This window comes from Hyaena hyaena, unplaced genomic scaffold (assembly GCF_003009895.1).
Source record: "Hyaena hyaena isolate Hyena2069 unplaced genomic scaffold, ASM300989v1 scaffold_56, whole genome shotgun sequence".
NCBI lineage: Eukaryota > Metazoa > Chordata > Mammalia > Carnivora > Hyaenidae > Hyaena > Hyaena hyaena.
The window spans coordinates 2,227,008-2,254,063 of record NW_024080688.1 but is presented as its reverse complement, the minus strand read 5'-3'; the positions used below and the strand labels follow the sequence as shown (position 1 = coordinate 2,254,063).

The 27,056-nt window shown below is 45.9% G+C and overlaps 1 protein-coding gene across 1 annotated transcript in view; it reads left to right on the top strand.

Annotated features, from left to right (window-relative positions):
* Nucleotides 1-26,338, top strand: part of HRH1 (histamine receptor H1) — a 78,888-nt gene extending 52,550 nt beyond the window's left edge. The window contains exon 2 of the mRNA XM_039231275.1: nt 22,031-26,338. Coding sequence (XP_039087206.1) covers nt 22,060-23,529 — 1,470 coding nt within the window. The 5' untranslated portion in view covers nt 22,031-22,059 and the 3' untranslated portion in view covers nt 23,530-26,338. The remainder of the gene's footprint in view (nt 1-22,030) is intronic.
* Nucleotides 26,339-27,056: the final 718 nt, after the last annotated feature.

Sequence of the window (27,056 nt, the reverse complement as noted above, 5' to 3'; positions counted from 1 at the left end):
TTTGCACAGGCTACTCCTGCCTCCTGTGATGCTCTTTCTTCCAGATCTTTGCATAACTCATTCCCTCACTTCCTTTAGGCCTCTGCTCAAATGCCACCACATCACCCTGACCATCCTTCCTACAATATTAGCACACTGGCCCCAGCTGTAATAACTCCCTGTTTTCTCAAAGCATTTATCACTGCCTAATGTAGTATTTATTTACTTTTTAAATATATATATATAAACTGGCTCTCCCCACTAGAATGGATGGGAACTTTGCCTGACTTACTACCGCTATTTTCCCAACACCTAGTATATGTCTAGTGTATTATAGACCCTTAATATTGATTGATGAATTGATTGAATGGATGCCTAGCTTTGTTTCTTGCTAACCGTGTGACCTTGAGCTTCTTAGCAGTTTCCAAGTCTATAAAATGGACATGGTTCCAGAGGCTTATGTGTTAAATGAGACACGGCATGTAAGTCCTTTACATGGTGACCAGCACAATACGGGTTGTCACTGGTGATGACCGACCTTAGACTTTGATTACCTAGACCAACAAATTAAGATAGAATGTTCTAAAGGAAAGGGAAGAAGTGTGCAAAAGGCTGTCATGCTGAGAGATGACAGAGGTTCTGACCGGGTCGGGTGGTAGGAATCCGGAAAGCATCTCAGTAGGGGTAGCACTTGAGCTGGCCTCTGGGTTGGGCAGGATCTCAGCTGGTCGGGAGGTCAGTCCGTTTTATAGAATTGGTGGTGCCAGAAAAGAAACCACGTGAGCAAAGAGGCAGGAGGCAGAGAGTTCAAGGGCTGGTCAGGCTCGCTTTTTTTGTGTGCAAAAAAAAACCCCCAACACTTTTAAAGTAAAAAGGGAGGAGGTATTGGATACAATCAGATAAAAATGCAGGTTCTGCCTCCTGTCAGCTCTGTGACCTGTGACTGTGACTTAACCCCTCTAAGCCTTGGTTTCCTTATCTGGCAAAGAAACTTTAATTGTAAGTAGCATTGCACTGGCCATTTAATAAGACCGTGCATGTAATCCCCTAGCACCACACCCGCATTCTAGTAAGAGCTGTAAGTGGGAGTTGGTGGTCCTGGGAGGAAGCAGCTCTGGGTGGAAGGAGCCCCGAGTGCCGTCTTCACCTCTACCCCTGACTTGCCGTGTGATCTTGGCAAAGTCGCTTCTCTGAGGTCCGGTCCCTCCTGAATCTCCGGAAAGTGGCCTCTATAGGAACTGCCACTGAGGGGGGTGGGCTGCTGCCTGGGACCCGTGTGCTCGGGGCTGCACCTGCTCATGCTTGTGTTCCCTCCACTAGGAGCAGAGACTCCCGCGGCCCCAGGACGCCGCAGGCAGTGAGGGGCGTGGGGTCCCCCGTGCCTCCCGTGCGCACCCCTGGCAGGTGAAAATGCGCCGGAGACAGTAAATTGCTTTCTGCTGTCATATGTCGGGAACACAGTGCTGCTTTTTACCCTTCTGGGTGTGGGCTGCCTCCGGGAAGCCTTGTTTGCCTCTGCCGCCTTTCTCCCGCCTTTGCCGGCTGGTGTGAGCTTAAGGGACAGACGGGCGGACGGTAGTTACCTGGGAAGGGGTCCCTTCCTCTCAGAGAGTCACTCTTCCTCGCCAGCGTCCTCGCAGGAGCGGGAAAGCGACAGCCTACCCTTGAGTCTCTGACTGTACTGAGCGGAGAGACCAGGTCAGATGGGGGAGTCCCCGGGGTGGCTGCTCCCTGAAGTATCTGGACGTGGGAAAGGGAGTTTGTGAGTAAATGTCAAGTAGAAGGATTCAGTCAATGCACTGGCATCTACGACACATTCACATTCAGTCTACCTTGAAGTCCCAGGAAGATTCTTTCTAAGGATCCCCTTCAACTGGCAAATCCTTTAATGTTAGGCACCTCCCCTCCCAGAAATGCGAGAATGTGAGAATGCTGTAAGGAGTAGTTAGACCTGTTTCTCTCCCTCCCCTCCCCTCCCCTCCCCTCCCCTCCCCTTCCCTTCCCTTCAATTCCCTTCAATTCCCTTCCCTTCACTTCAATTCCCTTCCCTTCCCCCTCCTCTTTTCCTTCCTTCCTTCTTTCTTTCTTTCTTTCTTTCTTTCTTTCTTTCTTTCTTTCTTTCTTTCTTTCTTTCTTTCTTTTTCTCTCTCTCTCTCTCTCTCTCTCTTTCTCTCTTTCTCTCTTTCTTTCTTATTGTGGAAAAATGTACATAACATCGAACTTACATTTTCACCACTTTTACGTGCATAGTTCAGCAACGTTAAGTGCATTCCCATTTCCGTGCAGCCCTCACCACCATCCGTCTCTAGAACCTTTCTCGTCTTACAGAACTAAACCTCTGTGCCCATCAAACACTCCCTTCCCCTCCCCCTTTCCCTAGCCCTCGGTGACCATCACTGGACTTTCTGTCTCCACAGAGTTGCTCTAAGGATGGAATCGTGCAACACTGGTCTTTTGTGACTGGCTGGTTCACTTAGTACAGTGTCCTCTAGGCTCGTCTAGGTTGTAGTATGTGTGTCAGAATTTCATTCCTTTTTGAGGCTGAATGATATTCCATTATGTGCACAGACCACATTGTGTTTACTTGTGCATCTGTTGATGGATCGCTTCCACTCTTTGAGTGAAGCCACTGTGACCACTGTTATATCAGTTTCTCCTTCAAATTGTCCGTTAATCCTTTATTCTAATTATTGTGCGGTTGTTCTTATGACAGCTGACACCTCTTTTAAACACCTACACCCTGGGCTCAGGAACCGAGGACATAGAAAAGCAGCAGGAGACAGAAGTCAGGGTGGGGGCGAGGGGCAGCCGGGGTTGGGCCAGGACAAGGAACCAAAACATGCTGTATATTCACAGCTGTAACTTCCCTGGATCGGGAAGGTTTTCCCGGCAACCGTCTCTGAAGACTGTGATTATGTCCTAGTCTCTGTGATTGTTTTCAGAAGAGGCTAAGTGGTTCCTATGTTATTATAAAACCCAAGCGTTGTGTGGAATTTTAAGTGAAATACCAGAATCTAAGGCTATTTGCCTGTCAGTCATCCATTTGTTCAACTTCCTCTGAGTTTACTGCTCTATTTAAATTGTTATAATCAGCGGAGCTTTTAGTGGATTCTGGCAAACAGAAAGAGCGGGAAACATTGGCGGAGAACAGTAAGGTGGAAGCAGATTCCCATTTACGAAAAAATGGCAGGCTGACAGGAAAGTACAGTGGTTCAGGTTGCTGACTGCTGACACACTATGTGGCCAGGGCCAAATTACATACATGTCCAGGCAGAGCAAGTGGTCCTCTCTACTGCTGTGGTGTTGAGGCACTGGGAAGCATCTCCATCCTCCAGCCTGAGACAGCTCTACCTCTCCCTTCCAGTCACCTCCCATTCCATCATTCAAGTCCATTAGACATGCAATAATCGTTGTCCAAATGTGTCAGAAAGGGGTTTCCATTTTCAGAGCCATTCTCTCAAAATCCAGATGCTCTGAATTTTATAGCCAGAGGACTTTTAGGGTCCATCTCGTTCAGCCGTTATCGAACTGCACTCTGAGGACTTTCTGGGCATCCTGGGACCAAGAGGGAGGAGAAGTCAAGCAGATGGAGCTCTGGGCTCCCCACCCTTCCCCCTCCAATCAGAGCAACCTGCTTTTATCTGCTTGTAAACTTATATAAGAACCAGTACGAACTACCAAGAAAAGTGGAGGGGGGGGGTTTGAAAGCTTCTGAGCTAGTGCAGCCCCCTTGTTTGACAGCGGAGTTCCAGAGAAGTTGAGAGAAGAGTTCAAGGTCACACAGCAAATTCGTTCAACAGATGAACGAAGCACTTACTCTGAACCAGATGTACAGTAAACAGAGATAATGGACAAATCCATGCCACGAAGAATGGGATCTTCTCTTTCGGGAGGGTCCTCTGCAGATTTGCAGGGGAGGGGACTGGATGCGTAAGGGGCTGTCAGCAGGGAAGGGGACACCTTCCCCCCCCAACAGTGTGTGCCTGCCAGATGATCCTCATGGCCCACGTATGAGTGATGTCATCTCTCCTGTACGTGCAGAAAGAAACAGACATGTGTTCTCTTTAGCGTATTGTTCCCCCACTGTATCGTTCCATCCGTGCTGATGCCTGGCAATATGCGTACCTACTGTGTGCTGAGCAGTGCTGGCAGAGGAGGCTGTAAAGCTGACGAGGACATGGCTCCTGTTGCCAAGGAACCTCCTGCCTCACAGGAAAAAGAAAAACTCTGGACAAATGGCTATGCTACAGAGTCAGCACTAAACGGCGGCCTCGGCATTAGGGAGGGAAGAGACACATCTGTCCAGGGGAAGGGGCGCTGGAGCGCGGCCGCTCTTATCTTCCCGGATCTTTAGTTCCAAACTTGATGTTGGAGTCTGGGAGCCCTTGCTTCAAAGCCCAGCGGGGCCACGCAGCTGTGGAGTTTGGGCAAGGGACAGGCACAGAGCCTCCTATGAAAAATGAGGGGGATAATAACAGTTCCTTCCTGATGGCGTTGCTATGAGATTATGCGTGGGGAACACTTAACCTCCATAGATGTAGCTCTTATTTCTAGGGTTTACAGATACGGCAACGGTGGGAGAGAAACACTGCAGGCGGGGCACTGCCCAGACACAGTGCCCTGAGGGAAAGCAGGTGGCCATGAACGGGACACTCCATGTGCTGGTGCTCAGAGCAGTGGAAAGGAAGGCGCGGTGGCAAATGACACGGGAAGGTGGGTCCAGTGGCATCAGGTCCCTTCCCATCCCAGACTGAGGACCTAGGCCCCCAGGAACCATTTCTTAGCTTTGATTGTTTTCTTATAGAGTCCTTAGGATTTTGAATATATATAAGATCCTGTCGTCTGCAAATAGAGGTTTTATTTCTTCCTTTCAGGTCTGGATGCCTTTATTTCATTCTCATGCCTAATTGCTGGACCGCCTTTAGCTCCTCCTCTTATTTTTGACTTGGCGAGAACCAGGCCTGGCGGGGTCAGAGAGAGGGACGGACTACCCTTTGGAGGGCCGGCCGGACCAGGGAGGGTACGCAGGCGTCGCCACGGGAGTGCCAGGGGAGGTCTCTCAATCCTCCCTGTGACAAGTGTTCGCAGGCTAATGAGCAGAGGGGAGAACAGGGAAATGCTTTTCTGCAGCACTGCTGGCTGGAGCATATTTCTAGAACATTCAGCAGCTGTTTCTTGAGCAGCTCCCTGGTTCTTGGGGCTGAGGGCACAGAGATGACTCAGACTTAAATTTGGCACCTACGGTTTAATGAAAAAGTCTGGGTCAGTAATTAAGGAATTACAGCCTGGCTTGACAAGGGCTGTAACAGAGGTCTGTACAAAGTTCAGGAAAAACCTAGAGAAGGAAGCCAATGAGCCCCGTCTGGTGGAACTCAGCCTTCAAGGAAGTGACATCAGAGCTGGTTGTAAAGAATTAATTGAGCATATTGTCAGGCGGAGAGGAAAGGAACAGGCAGCCCAGGCAGAGAGAACAGCATTTGCAAAGGTATGGGGGTGTGCGAGAGCCAGGCCCATGGAGGCGAAGTGGAGTATCAGAAGCGGGAGATTGGGTCCAGGGGGAAAAGGCTCTTGCGTGAGGTCAAAGGTTTTCACCTGCAACGAGCCACGCTGCCTGGCCCTCCCCCTCCGTTTCCAGAGAAGAACATGTTTTTGAATGCTTATGTTTTGGGCTTCTCTGGTGCTGACTGGGGTGATAGGCAAAGAAGAGGAGGCACCAAGAAAGCGAAGTGGATTTATATTAGAAGTGCAAGGTGCCCTTGAGTGGTCAGAAGCTCGGTGTGTGGGTGATAGGAAAAACGCAAAGAGGAAACAAATGCAAGCTACAGTTTTTGAGGGGAGAAAGCGAGGTCTGATGGCAGGCAGCTGACACAGGAAGTTGCATAGTAGGGCAGTGGATGGGAGAAGCGGTGCTTTGGGAGTTTGTTGTTTTGCTGGGTTTTTGTTTTTTGCCTCTCTGAGAGTCTTTGGTAAATGTTTAAGTTATTTTCGAGTTGTTTTCTTCCTGGATGTTGGACTTGAATTTCTTCCGAGTGTGGTACCAGGGTTGGACTGCACACAAGGCAGCCAGTTTCATTTGGGTTACCCTTGGTTGAGACATGGGGGGGGGTGGTTATTCCTGCGTGTCCTGTTGTGGCCTCATGGCCATCACAAGCCATTAGAGTTTCATTAGTAGGAAGAGGTGATTAGATGTGTGGCTTTCAGAAAGATTATCTGGCTTCTGCGTGCAGGATGGGCTGAGGGGGCTGAGACTGGAATCACGATGACTATTTAGGAAGCTGTTCAACAGTTGAGCAGAGACACTATCCAAGGCTGAACCAGACCAGCACTGGCCCCAATGGCCATTATCTCTGCTTTTCAGCAATCTGCGGTGCAAATCTTAAAGCAGCTCTAAGTATGAGAGGCCCGGCAGTTGGGAAGAAAATTCCCTATAGCTATGGGGCAGTTCAGATTTGTAATACCCTACCCCAGGGCCTTGGGTTTTCTTTGTGTCAATACACGCCCAGAAGGAAGTTCACTTGAGTGACACAGGGCTCACCTGTCACCTCTGCAGTGCCTGGAGACTTCTAGACAGGACCACTTTCCTTCTGGTCTGCTGACTCACACATCCCCTCCAGGAACTTTCTCTCTGGGGACTTATAGGGTCTGTCCTTACATTTGCAGAAGGAAGCGGCCACAAGTAAGGTTTGCTGTCAGTCACTGGGGAGATGACTGCTGTTGGTACTGGCCAATTAACCAGCAGGACAGAAAGTTCTTGGAGGAACAAGGACACAGCCCCAGGCTTCCCAAAGGTGCATGGGAACAGGGGGAGAAGGGGGAGTCTTACTCATCTCCGGCAGCTCGCCTAGCATGACACCTGGGACGGCATCATTGCTTAATTAATAGTTCCTGAATATATTAATGAATTAGCATAATATGAAGCTCCGAAAATGGTCACGTTAGGTCAGGATTGTGATGTGTTAAACAGGAATTCACCCACTCACTCATTCACCGTTCAGTGAACTCTTCTTGCCGTTCAGCTTTGGGTTAGGCAATGACTCACAGTCTTGGCTGCATCCAGAGTTTTCAAAAATCCTGATGCTCGGACCACATGCCAAACAAAATCAGAATCGGGTGAGGCTGGGAAGCAGACATTAGTGAGTTTTGGATTGTCATAGCTTCCTGTGGGTTCCAGTGTGAAGCCACAGTTAAGAACCAATGGACTAGGTACTGGAATACTAGGTAGTATCATATTGCCTCTGCCCTTATAAGGATCAAAGTCTAAGTGAAGGATACCTGAATTCATTCATTCATTCATTCATCCACTCACTCATTCACTCACTTACTCACTTACCCATCTATCCAACCAACCAACCATCCACCCACCCATCCATCCAACCAACCAACCATCCACCCACCCATCCATCCATCCAACCACCCACCCACCCATCCACACACCCATCCATCCATCCACCCACCCATCCATCCATCCACCCACCCACCCATCCAACCACCCACCCATCCATCCATCCATCCATCCATCCATCCATCCTTCCATCCATCCATTAGCATACAGAACATTAAATGCCTTAATAAAGATAAGGAAACAATACTGTGGGAATCCACAGGAAGAAATGCTTAGATGTGGTGAAGGATATAGGAAAGCTTCAGAGAGGAAGGAACTTTTTTTTTTTTTTTTAAATGTTTTATTTATTTCTAGGAGAGAGAGAGAGAGACAGCGTGAGCAGGGGAGGGTCAGAGAGAGAGGGAGTCACAGACTGAAACAGGCTCCAGGCTCTGAGCTGGCAGTCAGCACAGAGCCCGACGCAGGGCTCGAACCCACGAACCGCGAGATCATGACCTGAGCGAAAGTCGGACGCTCAACCGACTAAGCCACCCAGGCGCCCCGAGAGGAAGGAACTTTTAAGTTGAGTTTTGTGTGATAAATGGAAGTTCAGTGGTGCCGGGTTGGTTCAGTCAGAAGAGAGTATGACTCTCGATCTCAGGGTCATGAGCTCGAGCCCCACATTGGATGTAGAGATTACATAAACAAACAAACAGACTTTAAAAAGAGTTCATCATCTTCTTTGCTTCCTCCATCCTTTTCTTCCTTCTTGTCTTCCTCCCTTTTCTTTTCTTCCCATTTTCTTTATCAATCTTTCTATCCCTCTCTGTCTCCTCATCCTCCTCACCTGGTTGTTATAGGCACGCTCTGAAGTAGGCCCAGAAGGAGAGACTAGTGTACAAAAATGAGGTCCCCACTCTGAAGGCACATCCCATGAGGAGGGAATAACATATGTAGAGCTCAAAGGCTGAAAGAGCCTAAGGTACCTGGGGACAGTGATTTCATTATTCCTAGAGTACTGTGGATCAGACATGAAGGAAATACAATACCTTGCCAGCAGCCTCAGGGATTTGGACTTTTCCTTAAAGGGATTTAGGAGCCTAATGATGGTGTGATGAGCTTTAAAACAGTGTTCACCACATTTTAGATGGTACCTGAAGTGACTATAAATTACATACAGTCATGGCATTGGTTAATATTGACTCACGTTGGCTTTCATTTCTTCTGATTCCCTGCAGGAGGGTCTCAATTTAGTGCTGATAATACCTATATTTTAAGTGCTCATCTTTTCTTTCTTTTTTTTTAATGAAGAGCCTTCCTCAAAATATCTGGGTAGAACTGAACCACATTGTTTTGTTGTCATCCTATTTATTTTTATAGAAAGCTTCTAGTAAATGACAAAAAAAAAAAAAAGACTGGCTTTTCATATGTGGAAGTAAAATAAACTTGAGCTTAAAAAAAGTGGATCTGTTAAAAATATACATCAAGTAAATGATGGTCCAAGAAACACAGAGATGCAGCAAAGATAGTAATGGGAGTAGGTGATTCACTGTGGGAGGGATCCAGTTCATCAGTTTTGCTTTTTATGGGTCATGCTTTTGGGGTCTAGTCTAAGAACTCATTGCTTCGCCCTGGACCCTGAAGATTTCCTCTAATCAATTTTTCTAAAAGTTTTATGGTTCCTTGTTTTACATTTAAGTCTGTGAACCACTTTGAGTTAATTTTCTTATGAAGTATGGGGTTCCGAGTGAGGGTCCATTTTTTGCCATAGATATCCAACTGGCCCTGCTCCATCTGTCAAAAATGCCCTTTCTCCAGTTAAATTGATTTTGCACCTGTGTCAAAAATCTCCTGGGCATATCTGTGCAGGTCTGTTTTCTTGGTCCTCGATTCTGTTCCATTGGTCCGTGTCCAGCCCTCTGCCAAGGCTATCGTCTTCCATTACTGTAGCTATATAATACATCGTACAATCAGGTAGCCTGATTGCTCCCATTTTATTCCTCTTTTAAAAAATAGTTTAACTATTCCAGTTCCTTTGTCTTTCCCTATGAATTTTAGAATGATCTTCTCTGTATCAATAAGACATCTTGCTGAGATTTGGATAGGAATGCCACTAAACCTGTACATTGATTTGGGGAGAGTTGACACATTTACTCTGCTGAATCGTCTAATCCGTGAACACTGCGTATTTCCCCATTTATTTAGATCCTTTATTTCTTCGGTCAGCATTCTGTAGTTTTCATCCTGCATGTCTTATACAAGTTCTTCTTCTGAGAATGTATTGATTTCCCTTCGTTCCGTAAGGATATTGTCGCCGAGTGTGAGATTCTGAGTTGACATTTCTATTCCTTTGGAAATATTGCGTCACTTCCTTTGCAGCTCCATATTTTCTGATGAGAAATCTACTGTCTTTCTCATTATGGTAAGTTGTTTTTCTCTGGCTGCTTTTAAGACTTTTTAGTTTTACAAAGTTTAATTATTACGTGTCCTCATGTGGGTTTTGAGAGGGGGTTATCCTCTTTGAGGCTAACCCAGCTTTTTGATTCCGTAGGTTTATTATGTCTCTTACCAAAAGTAGAGAGTTTTCAGCCATCGTTTCTTCAGGTACCTTTTCTTCCCCATCCCTTTCCTTGTCAACCTCCTGGCCTATGCCAACATGAATGTTAGGTCTTTTGTTATACAGTCCCATAGATTCATCATTTTTTTTTCTTCTAGACTCTTTTCCTTCTGATGTTCAGATTGGGTAATTTCTATCGCCATGTCTTCTAGCTACTGATTCTTTTCTCTGTTTCCTCCATCTTGATATAGAGCCCAACCATTGAGTTTTTATGTCAGTTACCAGATTTTTCAGTTCTAAAATTTCCATTTGGTTCTTCTTTTCTTCTTCTGAGTCTTTGCCCAGATTTTCTATTTTTTTCATTTGCTTCCAGCATGGTCCCACTTGCACGCTGAAGTATGTATATGATGGTTACTTTAAAATGTTGGTCGGCTCATCCGAGCATCCCTATCATCTTGGCAGTGGAATCTATTGATTGCTTCAAAAAATTCCATACGAGCTCTTGCCAGGTTTTCATATGAGAAGTGATTTTCAACTAAAATGTAGGCATTTTGGGGGGGGCAGCATTTGAGACTCTGGATCATATTTAAGTCTTTGGTTTTATCTGGTTTTATGAGACACGTCTCTGGCAGGAGAAGCAGGGGGCAGTGGGAGGAGGGTGCGCTGCCTCATTCCTTCCAGCTGGGGGTAGAAGTCCAGGTTCCCTGCTCAGCTTCTGTGACACCTGAAGGGGGAGGGGTCTTCATTACTTATGAGGTGGCTGGAGTTCTGGCTCTCTGCCAGGCCTCCAGGAATGACTCCCCGGCTGGGGTGGGTAGAGGTGCCTCCTTACTGACTCTAGGGGTGGGGTGCAGGGCTTGTCGCCACCTGCTGCGGGTGAAGGTCCCTGAGGGACTGTAGGACCACCACTCTGGCAGGGCGGTCAGGTCACCTTGTCGCCTGCCAAGGGCGGGAACCTTGGCTCCATCCAGCCTCTGCTAGCCAGGACAGGAACGTGGCTCCGGTATTTTCTGTGCCGTTTGGCTTCAAGTAGAGCAGTTTTTGTCTAGAAGTTTTCTGTTTTGCTAGGTTGCCCCATTCCTGGTCCTTTGGCTACTCACAGAAGGCTTTTGTTGGGGGATCTTTCGGTCTGTCCCCATTGGTGTTTCTGAGCTGCCAGTCTTCTTAGCGCAAAGTCTCGTCTGTGTAGGGCCAAACGAGAGCCCAGGGAACTCATCACTGTGTCGTTCTTGGGCCCTGGGGTTCCCAGCTGGTCTGCCTTTTCCTCTCCACCTTTTAGAGTTGCCTTGTGTTTGTTTTAAATATATTGTTCATGGTTTTTAGCTGTACGTAGCAGAAAAACAGGGGAAAGTACCTGTACTCAATCTTCCCTGAAACAGATGTCAGTATGTGTTAAGAGGTCTCCAGGTACCCGCGGTTGAGAACCACTGATATAGGTCAGAAGCTTCATGAGGGTTGGAGTTGTGTCTATTCTGGACCTATAATAGCTTCTGCACCTGATGCCTCAATAAGGATTTTTTGGATGGATGGATCAGTGGGAGGAAGGGAGGATGGATGGATGGATAAATGAATGCATAGGAGAATGGAACCAGCAGCCAGAATGATTCAGTCTCACTTGTGCCCGCATACACACATACCTGGAGTCTAGAGACAAGCCTGGGCCCAGGGCCAATAGGGGGCTTGGCCAGCAGGTGGCGCTGAGGAGCCCCATGTTCGGTCCTGGGTTGGATGCTGTGGTCCGGCACCAGTCACTAGACTGAAGGAGACTGACGTTAAAGAATTCCCAGTTACCTAGGAGCACTCTCTTATAAACATATCATCTGCCTTTCCTTTCTCTTCTGACAGCTCTTTTATTTACCTCAATATCATAATTCTTTTCTTCTCTCTCTCAAGAAGAGAACAGACCGGATAACTTTGGTCTTTGAAACTGCCTTTTCAAGGCTTAATCTCCAGGGATTTGGAACAAAAATGAAACAGTATTCATCGTGTCCTGAAATGATAGGTGTGTGTATACTGGGCCCGGTGTTGTGTGCAGTGTCCTTGCCTAATATTAGCACAGATGTTCGTAGTTCTGATCCATGAACTCTTTATTTAAAGTGTCTATTCACTTCTCTCTTTCTTACTAGAGTGAAAAGGTGGCTGAGCTAGGGTAGGAGATCTGAAGCCCAGTCAAATATCCTAGAAGGTGGGTGTCGCTTGGGCTTTTAGGGAGCTTGTTTTTCAGTTATTTTTGGATCTTAGTTCAGGGCACCAAGCTCCATAAACTCCAGAAACCTCTGCTTCCACACTATTAAAATAGGGGCCAAAAAAAAAAAAAAAAAGATTCCTTTATCATAAAGTCACCAGCAGTGTGAGGATTCAGTGAAGCAACATGGAAACCCTCCTAGGAAGCCTTTGAAATCTTCCTTTTCTTTTCATTCATTGCTTTTCAAGGCCAGAGGGTAAGAGAGAATGGAGCTGAGGTTTTTATACTCCTTCTGTTTGCCATTTAGTGATAATTATCCTTCAGCATCCCATCTCTGGCCTCATTTCAAAATCCCAGCCTGTCCCACCAGGGGTAGGGCATGGGAAGCGGAGACAGACCAGTTCCACCCCCAAGCTCTTAAGCTAAACTGTAAAATGAGAGAAGCTCACAGAGGCACAAGAGGAAAGGGGTGATGTCGCTAAGTCGTGTCCATACTTCCACTTCTGAGGATTAGAAGTTATGTGTGACATCTCATTGTGCCCCTTCCACAAGAAACCACGAGATAAACCTAACCTAAAACTCAGTTCCAGCTAACGTTGTCTTCCTGTTAAGCAACTAGTTTGCTTTCGTTCAAATGACACTAGAATCTTGTGATCGATTCTGTTTTCTTATTTGTTTTGGCTCCTCAGAAGCTCAGGGTCAAAACTGTGGCCCAATTCAGTAGTGGTCGTTAGGGTCCACGCTTAGTTTCATCCATATTTACCTAACCCATCTTTAGTTCCCTTAAAAAAAAATCCTAGTGCCTCATAGGTATTTTAGGGAGCAGTACTAGTGTACTAAGATAGGTTTAAAATTTTTTTTAACGTTTTTATTTATTTTTGAGACAGAGAGAGACAGCTTGGGTGGGGAGGGTCAGAGAGAGAGGGAGACACAGAATCCGAAGCAGGCTCCAGACTCTGAGCTGTCAGCATGGAGCCCAACGTGGGGCTTGAACTCACGTACTGTGAGATGATGACCTGAGCCGAAGTCGGACGCTTACCCGACTGAGCCACCCAGGCTCCTCTAAGATAGGTTTTTAAGACAGACAGAGATTTGGAAACCTAGACAGCCTCTTGCTTGAACTACTGAATTTTTTTTAATCATCTTTTTTGAGATATAATTTACATACCATGAAATTCACCCTTTCTAAGTAAATCGTACAATTCAATTATTGTTAGTAAATGTCCAGAGTTATATTATCATCATCCGAATTCAATTTTAGGGTATTGCCATGACTCTCAAAGATTCCTTCCTGTTTCCACCTCCAGTCTCAGGCAATCACTAATCTATTTTCTGTCTCTATGGATATCCTATTGTGGGCTTTTTACGTGAGCGGAATCATACAATGTGTTGCCTTTCATGTCTGGCTTAAGACTTAGCATTTTGTTTTTGCAGTCCGCCCACGTGATAGCATGCATCAGTACTTGGGTTTTTTTTTTAATTGACAACTAACATTCTATTGCACGGATATACTGTCTTTGGACTATCCCTTCACCAGTTGATGAATATCTGGGTTGTTTTCACTATTTGGCTATTATTAATAATGCTAGAAATAGTCACATCCAAATCTGTGTGGGTCTCTGGTTATATTATGGTAACTATGTTTAACTGTGTGAGAAACTACCAGACTTTTCCACAGTGGCTGCGCCATTTTACATTCCCACCAGTGGTATATGAGGCTCCTCATTTCTCCACATTTCTTATCATTATTGTGTTTCTTTTAGAAGTATAGTCATCCAGTGGACATGAAGTGGTGTTTCATTGTGGTTTTGATTTGCATTTCCCTGATGACCAGGGATGTGGAGCACCTTTTCATGAGCTTCTGAGCCACTCCTATACCTTCCTTGGTGAACTGTCGATTCAGATCCTTTGCCCATTTTTAAATTGGGTTGTCTTACTACTATTGAGTTGGAAAGATTCTTTAAACATTCTGGATACATCAGACGTACAATCCATCAGATATATGATGTAATATTTTCTCCCCTTCTGTAGGTTTTTCCTTTCTTAGTGGTGCCTTTTGAAACGTAAGAGTTTTAAATTTTGACAAAGTCTAACTTAGCAATTTTTCTCTGCATGGTTTGTACCTCTAGTGTTGGAAATTTCGCCTTGGCCAGACTCACTGAGAATCTGCAGCCCTTGGGGTACTTCATGCATGGCCCCTCTCTGGTGGAATTAGAGAAAGAAATTAATGTTCAGACTTACTTGACTAAAATAAGCATCCAGCACAAAGGATTCCCAGTGGGTAGAGCAGTCGGGAGTTGGGAGTGGTAGGTGAGGCAGTTTAGAATGCGTCAAGAAAGGAATCCCAAACTCCCCCTTTTCGCAAAAAAAAAAAAAAAAAAAAAAAAAAAAAAAAAAAAATAAAAAAAAAAAAAAAAAAAAAAAAAAAAAAAAAAAAAAAAAAAAAATCTGCATGAGGAATGTGGAAGACTTTTCTTTGCAAATGTTTTTTCCCAATGGAATCCATCTATTTTATTTTGTTTTGAAAAAAAAAAGCAATTGTTTCTTACTTGTTCCCTGTTATAAAACTAAGATGCTCTCGTTGATATCTGGGGACCTGCCCAGGGTAATAAACATCACCTACCACCTGGAGGAAACAATCGTTAACATAACGTAATAGAGACTCACCCTCATGCTAAACCTGATAATAGAATCATCCTGCACAAATAACATCTGTTATAGATTTAATTTCATTTTAAGCATTTTTCTGCGTAACTAATGGTGCTCCATAAATGTGATTATCAATGACTGCATGATATTCTATTCTGTAGCTATCCCATGTTAGATTTCATTTCCAAATGTTAGGTTTATTAGATGTTAGATTTGTTATCATGTTAGATAGCCCCATGTTGGCTATCCTAAATGACACAGTAAGCATCCTTGTGCGTAAGTCTGTACTCATGGTTTGGATTACTGCGAGAGAAGTTTCTTAACAGTAAAGTTTCCAGGAAGAAGTAGAAGAGTTAAATGAAAGGCATCGATACTCACCAGTTAGCATACATCTGATCTCAAGTTTTTGTTGATCTAGACATCCTCGTGAAAAATACGCCCTTCTGTGGTTAGATCCTTCTTCCCATGTCTCCTGATGCTCTTCATCCGTGTGCTTTCCCAGAGCCCATCCAGTAAACTTCCGCTGAGTTCTGTTGTGTGCCAGCCTGGTGCTGGCACGGGAGAATGGCAGTGAAGGAAAAAGTGTGGCCCCTGCCACGGAGGAGGGGTGTGCCCTTGATGGTCATGGGCATCTCACTTTAGAAGCAGCCCCTCTGGAAAACAGTGTGGAGGTTCCTCAAAAAAATTAACAATAGAACTCCCCTAGGACCCAGCAATAGCACTGCTAGGAATGTACCCAAGGGATCCAGGAGTGCTGATGCATAGGGGCACATGGACCCCAATGTTCATAGCAGCACTCTCCACAATAGCTAAAACGTGGAAAGAGCCTAAGTGTCCATCAACAGATGAATGGATCAAGAAGATGTGGTTTATCTATACTATGGAATACTACATGGCAATGAGAAATAATGTATTCTGTCCATGTGTAGCATCATGGATGGACCTTGAGGGTGTTATGCTGAGCGAAATAAGTCAGGCAGAGAAGGACAAATACCATATGTTTGCACGTATAGGAGGATTAGGAGGAACTTAACGGAGGACCGTGGGGGAGAAGAAGGGGGGACATCGTGGGGGAGAGGGAGAGAGGCAAACCATGAGAGACTCTTGAATGCTGAGAACAAACTGAGGGCTGATGGGTGTGGGGGGGAGAGGGGAGATGGGCATGGAGGAGGGCACTTGTGGGGATGAGCACTGGGTGTTATATGGAAACCAACTTCACAATAAACTATTTGTAAAAAAAAAAATAAATAAAATAAATAAGTGTAATCTACCAAAACAAAAAAAGAAAAAAGAAACAGCAATAGTGGACACTTGCCATGTTGTAGAGGTGCCCTCTGTTTAGTGAGGGAGAAACAGCTACGGGAAGACTAGTAAGTTAGGTGATGTAATGGGAAGAGTTAGAAGCATTGTGGGGACACAGAAGGGGGCGTAACCGAGAGCTTCAAGGCAAATGGTGCCCCAGAGGGGGGAAACAGCACAAGCAAAGGCATAGGGAGATAAAGACGCACCCTTCCTACGATTCCCTCCCAATTCCTCGAATTCAGCTCTGTACTTTTATTCTTTCTTTTCTTTATCCTTAAATTCTTCCTCCTTCCTCCTGGTGAACTTCTACTCATCCTTCAAAGCCCAGCTCACACATCACTCCTTCTCCAGTGCTCTTCTTGGCGTCCATACTCCACCTCGAGAGTGGCTGTTTCTCCTTCCTCTCTCCTGTCACCTGCTTTGATCTTACCTCAGTCATCATTTTTGTCCCAGTTACGTTCTAGAATTTTTAATGTTTTAAAATTTAAAAAAATGTTTTGATACTGCTCATTTATCCTTCGTCTTTGTTCTCATGGTAATTGACAAACTCCTTGAAGTCAGGGGCAGTGTGTCAGTTAGGATTCGGTTTGCCTGTGTGTGATAGAAAACCTATGCTGACCCAGAGGCGGAGAGCCCTGACTGGCTTGGCGGCCCTGTACTCATCAGAGATCTCAGCTCCGTCCACAAGGCTGCTTCAGTGTTCTCGTTCTGTGCCGCCTCCTCGTGGTCCCAGGAAGGCTGCTGAAGCCCCATTCATCCTGTCAACATTCTAGCCAAAGGGGCCAAAGAAAAGAATACATCCTCCCTTTAGAGCTGCCTTCTGTAGGTTGCAACCTACACTTTTGTGTCCATTTCACTGGAACTTAGTCACAGGACCGTACCTAGCTACAAAGGACTCTGGAAAATGTACTCCAGGCAACTGTGTATTCAGCTAAAAAAAAAGTCTGTTCGTAAATAGAGGACAACTAATTGTGGAAGACTATTAGCAGTTTTTGCCAGAGTGAAGAACGAGGTATAAGATGATTCCTCTGAGTCAGACTGGGCCAGGTCTGGGATCACTGCCTTACCCACAAATGGAAGAAAACACAACAGCTGCTGTTAGTTGAATACGTCCTATATACCAGGCACTGTACTAGGTGCTTCCACCCCCCGCTTTTTCACTCCAAGACTTGCCGGAGCGAAATACCTTGCCCAACTAATTAGGGCAGAAATGGAATTAGAGCAGAGATTAGCTGATTTACAAAGCTTGGGTTCTTAACCAGCGCCCAATTCTTCCATCCAAGTGAGCCCCAAGCCTTCTGTGGAACAGCATTGCTGAAATGGGAAGGCAAGTGGGAAGGTGAGGTCACTGGGAGCCTCATTTAATGTGTAGCATCCCTCCAAACCCACCAATTCCTCTTTGCCTTCCCCTCCCAATGATTAGCAGAGATCCCTACCTATTGGTTTCTTTGATCTAAAACCAACATCTCCAAGTTCTACTTAGGTAAATAACTGCCACTGAGAAAGGAGCATTTCTAATTTGGAGTCAGGTCCAGGCCATCTCTTCTTGCACACCTCCTATGATGGGGAGCTTACTATTTATCAAGGCAATTCGTTGGCAGTTCAAGGTGCTTATTCTTCAGTTAGACTAGTAGTTCTCAACTAAGGATCGTTTTGCCTCCCAGTGGGTATCTGGCAGTGTCTAGGGATATTTTGGGTTGTCATGACTGGGAGTGGGTGAGAGGGCACTACTGGCCTCTAGCGAGTAGAGCCCAGGGATGCTGCTAAACGTCCAACACAGCACAGGACAGCCCTTCACAACAAAGACTTATCCAGCTCAAAATGTCAACAGGATGAATGTTGAGAAACAGACTAAGGTTTGAGTCTTGACATCGGCAGTCTCTTCCTAGCTATGTGACCCTGAGTTGGTTGCTTGACGTCTCTGAACTGAGCTGTTTTGTCGTGTCTGCCTTGGCAATCATCACAAGACCTCCCTATGTGCTATGGCAGGCATTTGATAAGTGATATCTGAAAAGCCTAGAGCTCGGCTCCTTACTGGTGTAGCGGCTCTGGTCCGCATTCCCAGGATGTGGAAGGAACGTCGACTACCTTTGTTTATTTGCTGGCACATGGGCCTGATTAGATTAGAGTGTTTGTAATCACTCTGGAAAAAGTCCCAGTGCAGCTAATGGTTTTGGAACGGAGCCATTCCCTTCATTTAAAATTGATGCCTTGCTCGTGCACACGAGCCTCTTAGAGAAAAGAGACTCATTTCTGCTCGTCACCAGGTCCTCATCAGCTGGGGATTAGCAGAGCTTTCCCACCGCACTGTCTCAGGGAGCCTCCCCACAGCCCAGGGAGGTAATGATGTTCCCCCTCCTTTACAGGTAAGGACATCGGAGACTTGGCAGTTTACCCAAGCTCCAACAGCCTGTCAAGTGGCTGAGCCTGGGTGAGAACTTCCTCCTTCTATCGCCTGCCTCTCAGGGGACATAGTGCTCTTAGGAAGCTACAGGAGCCCACCTTTCGTCCCCAGTTGCCCTGCGCGCAGTCCCTCCTCCAGCGTCCATTCCGTCTCCCCAGGGTGCACCGTCTCACCTGTGCCATCTCTGTAGGCTTGGCCTCGATCCCAGAGAGGGGCACCACAGAACCCGATGGGGTCTGGGCAGTCTGGACGGAGCATGGGTGGCCTCCTGTGTAGCATTAGATGCCATGAGGACCCCTGTCCCCACACGCTTCCCACAATCAGCCTGATGCCCCTTTGGCATTTATAGACAGAAAACCATTCAACGATCTGTCTTTCAAAATGCAGGTCTCCGAGGGAGGGGAAAGCGCCTTACATTAGTTATCTCACCTAGTAGGGCACGTCCAGGGATTGGGTAAGACGAATGGAGACCAAGAACGGCATATGGGCCCGTGACCCGGGCACCCACCCAGGCCTTGTGCTCAGGAGGGCCCCCCTCTCGGTTCCATGTTCTGCCATTACCGTCTTGAAATCCTTAACAATTGTTTAATTTGTAATCTTGCACTGAGCCCCGCAAGATATATAGCCGGTCCTGAGTGAGACAGGAGGTCAGCGTTGATGTGGCTGCTCCTTCTGCCCTCTGGGTGCCCACCCTGTGGGACCCCTCTCTCAGGGTCGCCTCAGGCTTCCTCCTCTTTCCCTGACACCCCCACCCCCACGCCGCATTCCTCTGGGGAGGTGCATGTATGCAGCAGGTGGGCGCTCTGTTCGCCTTTCCGGGAATCCTGCTCAATTCCGTGGTTTCAGAGGACAAAGTGGATTTTCTTGCTTCTGAAACAGATGCCTGAGCGGAAAGGAACTTTTCGCCAGTCAGTGTCTGTTGAATGCTTCGTAGCACCCTGCCCCTCAATCACTTACTCATCCCTTTAACAAATATGCATTTGTCTTTGGCTTTTATGTCTAAGCAAAATAACATGTCCAAGCCACAAAGGGGAACATGTGGTAAATAATTGCACACACTGAGATAGGAGTATAAATATATATATGTGATATTAATTTTCCCCAGCATTTTCCTATGCAAAATATTGATAGAATAAAGATGTTGGAAGTGCTTGCTGTACAGTGAACACCTATATATCTACCACCCAGGTTATAAATTAACATTATGCTCTTTTTGCTTTATTACATGTCTGTTATTTGTCCCTTCTAACCAACTATCCATCCCAGTTGTTTTTCTGATTCATTTCAAAGTAAGCTGCAGACCTCAGGAGATTTCACCCCTGAACACTTAATATGCAACATGAATTTCTTTTTGGGGCGCCTGGGTGGCTCAGTCAGTTAAGTGGCCGACTTTTGATTTTGGCTTAGGTCATGTTCCCAGGGTTGTGGGACCGAGCCCCGCATTAGGCTCCATGCTGAACATGGAGCCTTCTTGGGATTCTCTCTCCCTCTTCCTCAACTCCTCCCCTGTGCGTGCTCTCTCTCTCTCTCTCAAAAAAAAAAAAAAAAAAAAAGAAAGAAAAGAAAAGAAAAAGAAAAACCACTTTCCTTTTTTAGTCAAAAAGTTAAAAAAGTAATGATTTTATATAAAAACAAATCATTTTCTGTCAGATACAATAATTGAATGCCAAATAGTGTACGCATAGTGAAAGGGAATTCTTGGTCCTCCTCTGTGTGCAATGAGTCAAAGGGAGAAATAAGAGAGAACTTTCCTCCAGGTAACGAGGAGAAGAGAGAGACAAGACCCCCTGTAAGAGAGGGGTTTGGAGCTACCTTGAGAATACCCCGCTGTGGGAATGCTTTAGGGAACTGCTTCCTGCTTCCTCCCAACCAAAATCAAAACTGAAAATCTGAGAGGAACTTCCTGAGCCTCCTTCCTCCTTCCTGAGGTGGCTGCGGGCTACTCCGGGGGTGTGAACGTGGTCAGGGCTGAGGGTGAAGCTGCAAGGCCCTGGGCCTGGGATGTACAAGGGGAGAGAGATACAGGCTGACGCTGTAGATCTGGGAGTCACCATCCTCACAGAGCTGGTGGCTGGGGTGGACGGGGTTGAGTGGCGAAGGCTCTCAGGCTGACAGCGACAGGAGCAGAGAACAGGACTGAGGCACAATCGGAGAAAGTGATGCTGTTCAGAGGAGGCACGTTCGGAGACGGTGGAGGGTTGCTCTGATGGGTGGTTCAGAGAATATAGAAAAATACCCAAAAGCCTCTAAACAGGATACTTGGAAAAGCCGTTAGCAATCAGCCACACCACCTTTCACATTTGACCCGTGAGAAAATCCAGGCTGAGATACCAATTTGAATATTAGTGGCAGAGCTGGGGCAAAATCAGTGCTTTTCCAATGGAATAACTCAAGGGTTCCTTCCACAAGGATCAAATGCCTTAGGGTCTTGCTTTTTATTTTTAAAAAATCATACAAACTTAGCTTTCTTCTCAAGAATTTATCTGGCTTTGTCTTAATGTTAGTTTGTCTTGCTAAGTTATTGAGAGAGATTTACACTCTGTTAGGGTTTCTAAGTTTTCTTCAAAATCATACTACTTTTTGATGAATACCAAAATCTCACAACCTCTTCCAGAAGATTTAATACCTACTTCTACCTCCCAATAGGTAGACTGAGGATCACCAATAACAGGATACAATGTGTTTTCAGTATAGCCTCACTAGCACAGGAAGTTTTGTTACATATTACTTTGCATAGTTTATACAATGAAATGTTTTTCAAATATAAATAAGCTTCCTCAAACAATATGACTCCCTTTCCATTTGAGAACTGTTAGTCTAAAGAGATGTGCTAGATTTATTTCATGCTTTGTGTACCCTTGTAACCTCCCCCGTCTCAGTTAGAGATGCTTTGAGCTGGAAGTAAAGACTCCCACAACGGTAACTTAAGCAAAGAAGACACTTTGTTATTTCCCACTAATAGCCAGTATGGAGGAAGAAGATTCCAGGGTTAGTCCAGCAGCTCAGTGATAATAGGACTCTGGGTTGGCATCACAGTGGTTTTCTTGGTGTTTCCCTCATAGCCCCAAAGTGGCTTCCATAGCCCCAAGCATCACCTCCTGTCAAGAAGGGGGCAAGGAGAAGCAACACTTTTCATCGTTTTGATCATTGGTCAGAGAGAAAGAAATTTCCAGAACCCTGGCTCTGCCATGAGACTTCCCATCTACTTCCTTGGCCACAGTTGTGTCTTGTGCCACTCCTAGACCAGCCACTGGCAAAGAGGAACTAAAGTGCCGTGCCCAGCTCAGACCAGTCATACTGCCGCCCACCTTCCCAGAACACATATCACATGGGACTCACACAAGCCTTGCCTTGCTTTTGGCCAACTCCCTCACTAGAATGTAAACCCTTCGGAGGCAGAGGTTTTTGTTTTGTTCACTGCTATATTCCCAACACCCAGAACAATGCCAGGAGTTCACTAAATAGTGATTGAATGAGTGAAGAAATGAATGACTAAGGAAGAAGGGGATTTGGATTGTAGGCGGTATCCACTGCCCCCAACAGCGTACAACCTCAGTATAGATCCACTTAATGGTACCAAGTGACTAGTGATCTCCAAGGCTCTGACCTTAACCCTTGTGTCTTTCTTCCTAGGGTGGGAGCCACAGCTGGAGGCTGCTTTCATGCCAATGACCCTTCCCAATTCCTCCTGCATCTTAGAAGACAAGATGTGCGAGGGGAACAAGACCACCATAGCCAGCCCCCAACTGATGCCCCTGGTGGTGTTCCTGAGCGCCATCTCTTTGGTCACAGTGGGACTCAATCTGCTAGTCCTGTATGCCGTGCGGAGTGAGCGGAAGCTCCACACGGTGGGGAACCTGTACATCGTCAGCCTCTCCGTGGCAGACCTGATCGTGGGGGCTGTCGTCATGCCCATGAACATCCTCTACCTCCTCATGTCCAGGTGGTCCCTGGGCCACCCTCTCTGCCTCTTTTGGCTTTCCATGGACTACGTGGCCAGCACAGCATCAATTTTCAGTGTCTTCATCTTGTGCATCGATCGCTATCGCTCTGTCCAGCAGCCCCTCAGATACCTGAAGTATCGTACCAAGACCCGAGCGTCGGCCACCATCTTGGGGGCCTGGTTTCTCTCCTTTCTGTGGGTTATTCCAATTCTGGGATGGCATCACTTTATGTCACCGGCCTCGGGACACCGGGAAGACAAGTGCGAGACAGACTTCTATGATGTCACCTGGTTCAAGATCATGACCGCCATCATCAACTTCTACCTGCCCACCTTGCTCATGCTCTGGTTCTATGCCAAGATCTACAAGGCTGTTCGGCAGCACTGTCAGCACCGAGAGCTCATCAATGGATCCCTCCCTTCCTTCTCTGAAATTAAACTGAAGCCAGAGAACCCCAAGGCGGGGGCCAAGAAACTAGGGAAGGAGTCTCCCTGCGAGGTTCTCAAAAGGAAGCCAAAAGACGCCAGTGGTGAGCCTGTCGTGAAGCCACCATCCCAAGACTCAGAGGAGATGAAGTGCCCAGGTGTCTTCAGCCGGGAGGAGGACAGAGAAATGGACAGACTCCCCTGCTTTCCACTTAACATCGCGCAGATGCAGACGGAGGCAGAGGGGAGCGGCGGGAGTTACGTCGCTATCAACCAGAGCCACGACCAGCCGGAGATGGATGAACAGAGCCTGAGCATCCATGTGGCCAATGAGATATCAGAGGACCAGATCCCAGGTGACAGCCAGTCCTTTTCTCGGACAGACTCAGACACGCCCCCAGAGTCGGCCTCAGGGAAAAGCAAACCTAGAAGCGGGTCTAGCACAGGGCTGGATTACATCAAGTACACTTGGAAGAGGCTCCGCTCCCATTCGAGGCAGTATGTGTCTGGGTTGCACATGAACCGAGAACGGAAGGCTGCCAAACAATTGGGTTTTATCATGGCGGCCTTCATCCTTTGCTGGATTCCCTACTTCATCTTCTTCATGGTCATTGCCTTCTGCAAGAGCTGTTGCAATGAGCATGTGCACATGTTCACCATCTGGCTTGGCTATATCAACTCCACGCTCAACCCCCTCATTTACCCCTTGTGCAATGAAAACTTCAAGAAGACATTCAAGAAAATTCTCCACATTCGCTCCTAAGGGAAGGCCACGAGGGGTTGCAACCAAAGTGACACTGAGGATGCCTCTGAAGGAAATGGAGGACAAGGCCTGTGAGTTCAGGCACCTGGGCTTTCCGGAGTCAAAAGAATAGTCTTAATGACTAGGTAGCTCAGAAGGGTCTTAGGCACCATTGGCAGAATAGCAGATGGCGGCGGTCAGCAGAGGGATTGTACTCTGAGTAGAGAGCAGGATATTTCCAAGAGAATCATATCTGGATGAGTTCTCCCACTCCTCAGGAAATGTGGGAGCCTCAGACTCTCACTGCAATTCAAGCTTTCCGACTTGAATTAATTGGAAACTGAAGGGACATGTAGATAGAGTCTTACTGGAGAATTCGAACTCTCAAGCCTTCCTGGAATGGAGTCACATGACTGTGCAGAGACCTCACATATGCAGATAGATGCTGTCCCCTTCCAGGGATCACCTTGATAGGCGTGATAGCTATTCCATTGTGACTGTCACTTCTCAGAACACCTCTCCTCTGAGCCTCTCCTACAGCTTTCTCCAGAACCGATGTCTGAACCACCTTGGAAATTCTGCCTTATTATTTCTCACTCATGCACATCTTAGAGCTGATAGGGAATTTTGCAGCTTGTACATTTCATTGTTTTCAACTCCAAATTCCTTTTGGCTATTAACAAAATAATGATAAAGGGCTGCCCTCAAAAGAAAGAGAAAAGGGGTGTTTTTAATGATTGCACAACAAAAGCATAAAAAAAGGGAATGGGGAGGAGAAAACCCTATCTCTTGAGGGCTGGGCCAGGTTTATCTCCTTTAGCTCCATGACACACAGCAGAGGGATAGTGTTAATACGAGAGCACATTGTGGCGTAGCAAGGTGACATAAAGTACCCAACATCACACAGCTAGTAGGTGAGAGAGCTCAAATGAGAATCCGGTGGGGTTCCGGCTCGTTGTAACATGTTTTCTCTGAAAGGCAAAAATGTGTCCTGTTAAGTGTGTGCACACACACAGACACACACACACACACACGCACAGACACACACACCCCATTCCTGAGAGTGGTGGCAATTCTCAAGAGGATATGTTGAGAGAAGGAAAAGCTGACACAAAATATTCCTGAGGCTGCAGAAGGGGATCCTTTGAAGGGACTGTGTGCATTTTTATTTGTGAGTTCTGCTGTATTTGTTGAAAAAGAGTCATCATGTTCTTTTATACTCACACCTCTTCAGTGAAAACTAGCATATGGGAACATACAGTTTTCCTTGGTGTTTACGTTGCAGTCTGGTAGTGATTTATATTGTACTAAATGCTAAACTGTAATGTATGTAGCAAAATGGAGTGCGTGGAAAACTGGTAGTTTGTGTTCTGTGTTCCTCTTCGCATGATCTGTTAAAAATGACAGATTTTTACCTATCTAAAATATGATATTTGAACCTATATTGTTAGAGTGCGGTTTATTTCCTCTACCTTTCTGAGTCCCTTGGGCTGAGCAGATGTATCAAAATGTACTGTCGAGTATTACCAGATCTGATATAGGATTTCTCTTTGGTTTCTGGTCACACGTGTGAATTTCTTTAAAAAAGAACTTACTTCTTGTAAGAAGCTTCACTCTCTGCTTGGCATCCCCCAAAGCGCTTCTTGGTCAAAACTGGGAGAGCTAACAAGACATTTTCTCCTGGTTTTAAAAGCTGCAGCTGGTCCATTTCTAGGTCAAAAAGCATTTCCCAGAAGACCTAGGGAAGACTTGCTCCCCAAGATCCCTCATGATGAAGGAGCATGAAAAAGATCACCTCACACAGACAAATGGCTAAGTGCCCGTTATTCATGTTGTTGAATGGTTGAGGCAACTAGTGAAGAGAAGTGGTTATGAGCTCTGACTTTGGGTCAAAGAGACCTGGATCTGAGGCTGATAAGAACAAGAGATGGTCCATATAAATTGTCAGAGCCCCCATTTTGAGGCCCATGCTTTACAGGGTTTATGGTGCATGCAGAGTGTCGGGTACCTGATGGGGACTCGTATGTAGTTTTAAAACATACTGTGCATACCATATGCCAGGCCCCATGCGTTACCACCATTATCTAATTTAACCTTTATTCGGATCTCAGGGGGGAGACTTCTGTGTTTTTACAACGAGGCAAACTGAGGCACAGAAAGAAGCTGAGGAAGGTGGGAAGACAGAAAAGGAGAAGTAGAAAGTGGGGGACAGAAGGAGCATAAACCAAATGGCATAATATTCATGCACTCAAGAAAAATCTACATTCAAAAACATTCTTCATTAATGTATTCATAAGTTAAATATATTCAAAGGAAAAATAAACCATCCTTAGCTTTTGATAAGTAGAAATTCCTTCAAATGATTTTCTTAAGATCACGTGAAAACCAGTCAACTACTGCGTCACATAAATCTTTAAAAGCTTGTGAAACTATTCCATCTAATAGAAATTGCTGTAAATCTTAGACATTGGTAATGTTAATAAAAGTGTTCATTCAGAAAATCCATTAGTCTGCAGATTGGCCACTTGATGGATTGGTCATTTGGCTGCTTGGCTTGGTCGAAAATTGCCGGTCTCTCTTTTGAAGATGGGCCTTCCAGAGGGAGATTGAAGGCTTAACACAGGGTGAAAAGGATGCTGGCTGAGATGCATTCTAAGTTCTGTAAATAAATAATGCTTTTAAGATCTAATTTGCCAATATGTCATTCCAGTTTTTTTGGGCTTTCAAAGCCTAGGCTCTGCAGTATATGGTTCCCACTGAGCTGCAAGACAAATGATGAAGGTGGATTGACTTGAATCAGTGCAGTCTTGAATAAATGTCATGGACCTCATTGCCTTGCGGTGTCCAAGACCATTCTCTGTCATTTTCTGTGTCCCGGTCTGGCCTCTTTCATGATGCTCCATCCTTGGGGCCGTAAGGTATGAACTTCAGTTCAGAAGTCCAAAGCTTAAAGAATCATCCTGTGTCTACCTTTGCTGACATCTGATTGGGGATTGGGGGACAGATGGCACATGGGGTACAAACATGGCTGGAGGGAGGCGCCTGGGTGGCTCAGTCGGTTAAGTGTCCGACTTTGGCTCAGGTCATGATCTCACGGTTTGTGGGTTCAAACCAAGCGTCGGGCTCTGTGCTGACAGCTCAGAGCCTAGAGCCTGTTTCCGATTCTGTGTCTCCCTCTCTCTCTGACCCTCCCAGCTCATGCTATATCTCTCTTAAAAAAATTTTTAAATAAATTAAAAAGAAATAAACCAAACATGGCTGGAGGGCCACCAGTTCCTAGAGAATGGTTCCTAGTACTCCAAAAGGTGTTAATTATAAGAATCTTGAAGTCTTGCAGAGGAAACAAGCTTATAAAGAACTAACTTCAACCCAGGCTCATATATGCTTAATGGAGTGAAGCCTAGAGGTGGGTGGGTGTCATCCTACTGGTTTTTTTTTTAAATCAAATTTGTTACATTTTATATATATACAGTAAAATTTACCCATATAAAATGTAGAGGTCAATGAATTTTGACTGATGTATACACCCATGTCATCCTCATCTCAGT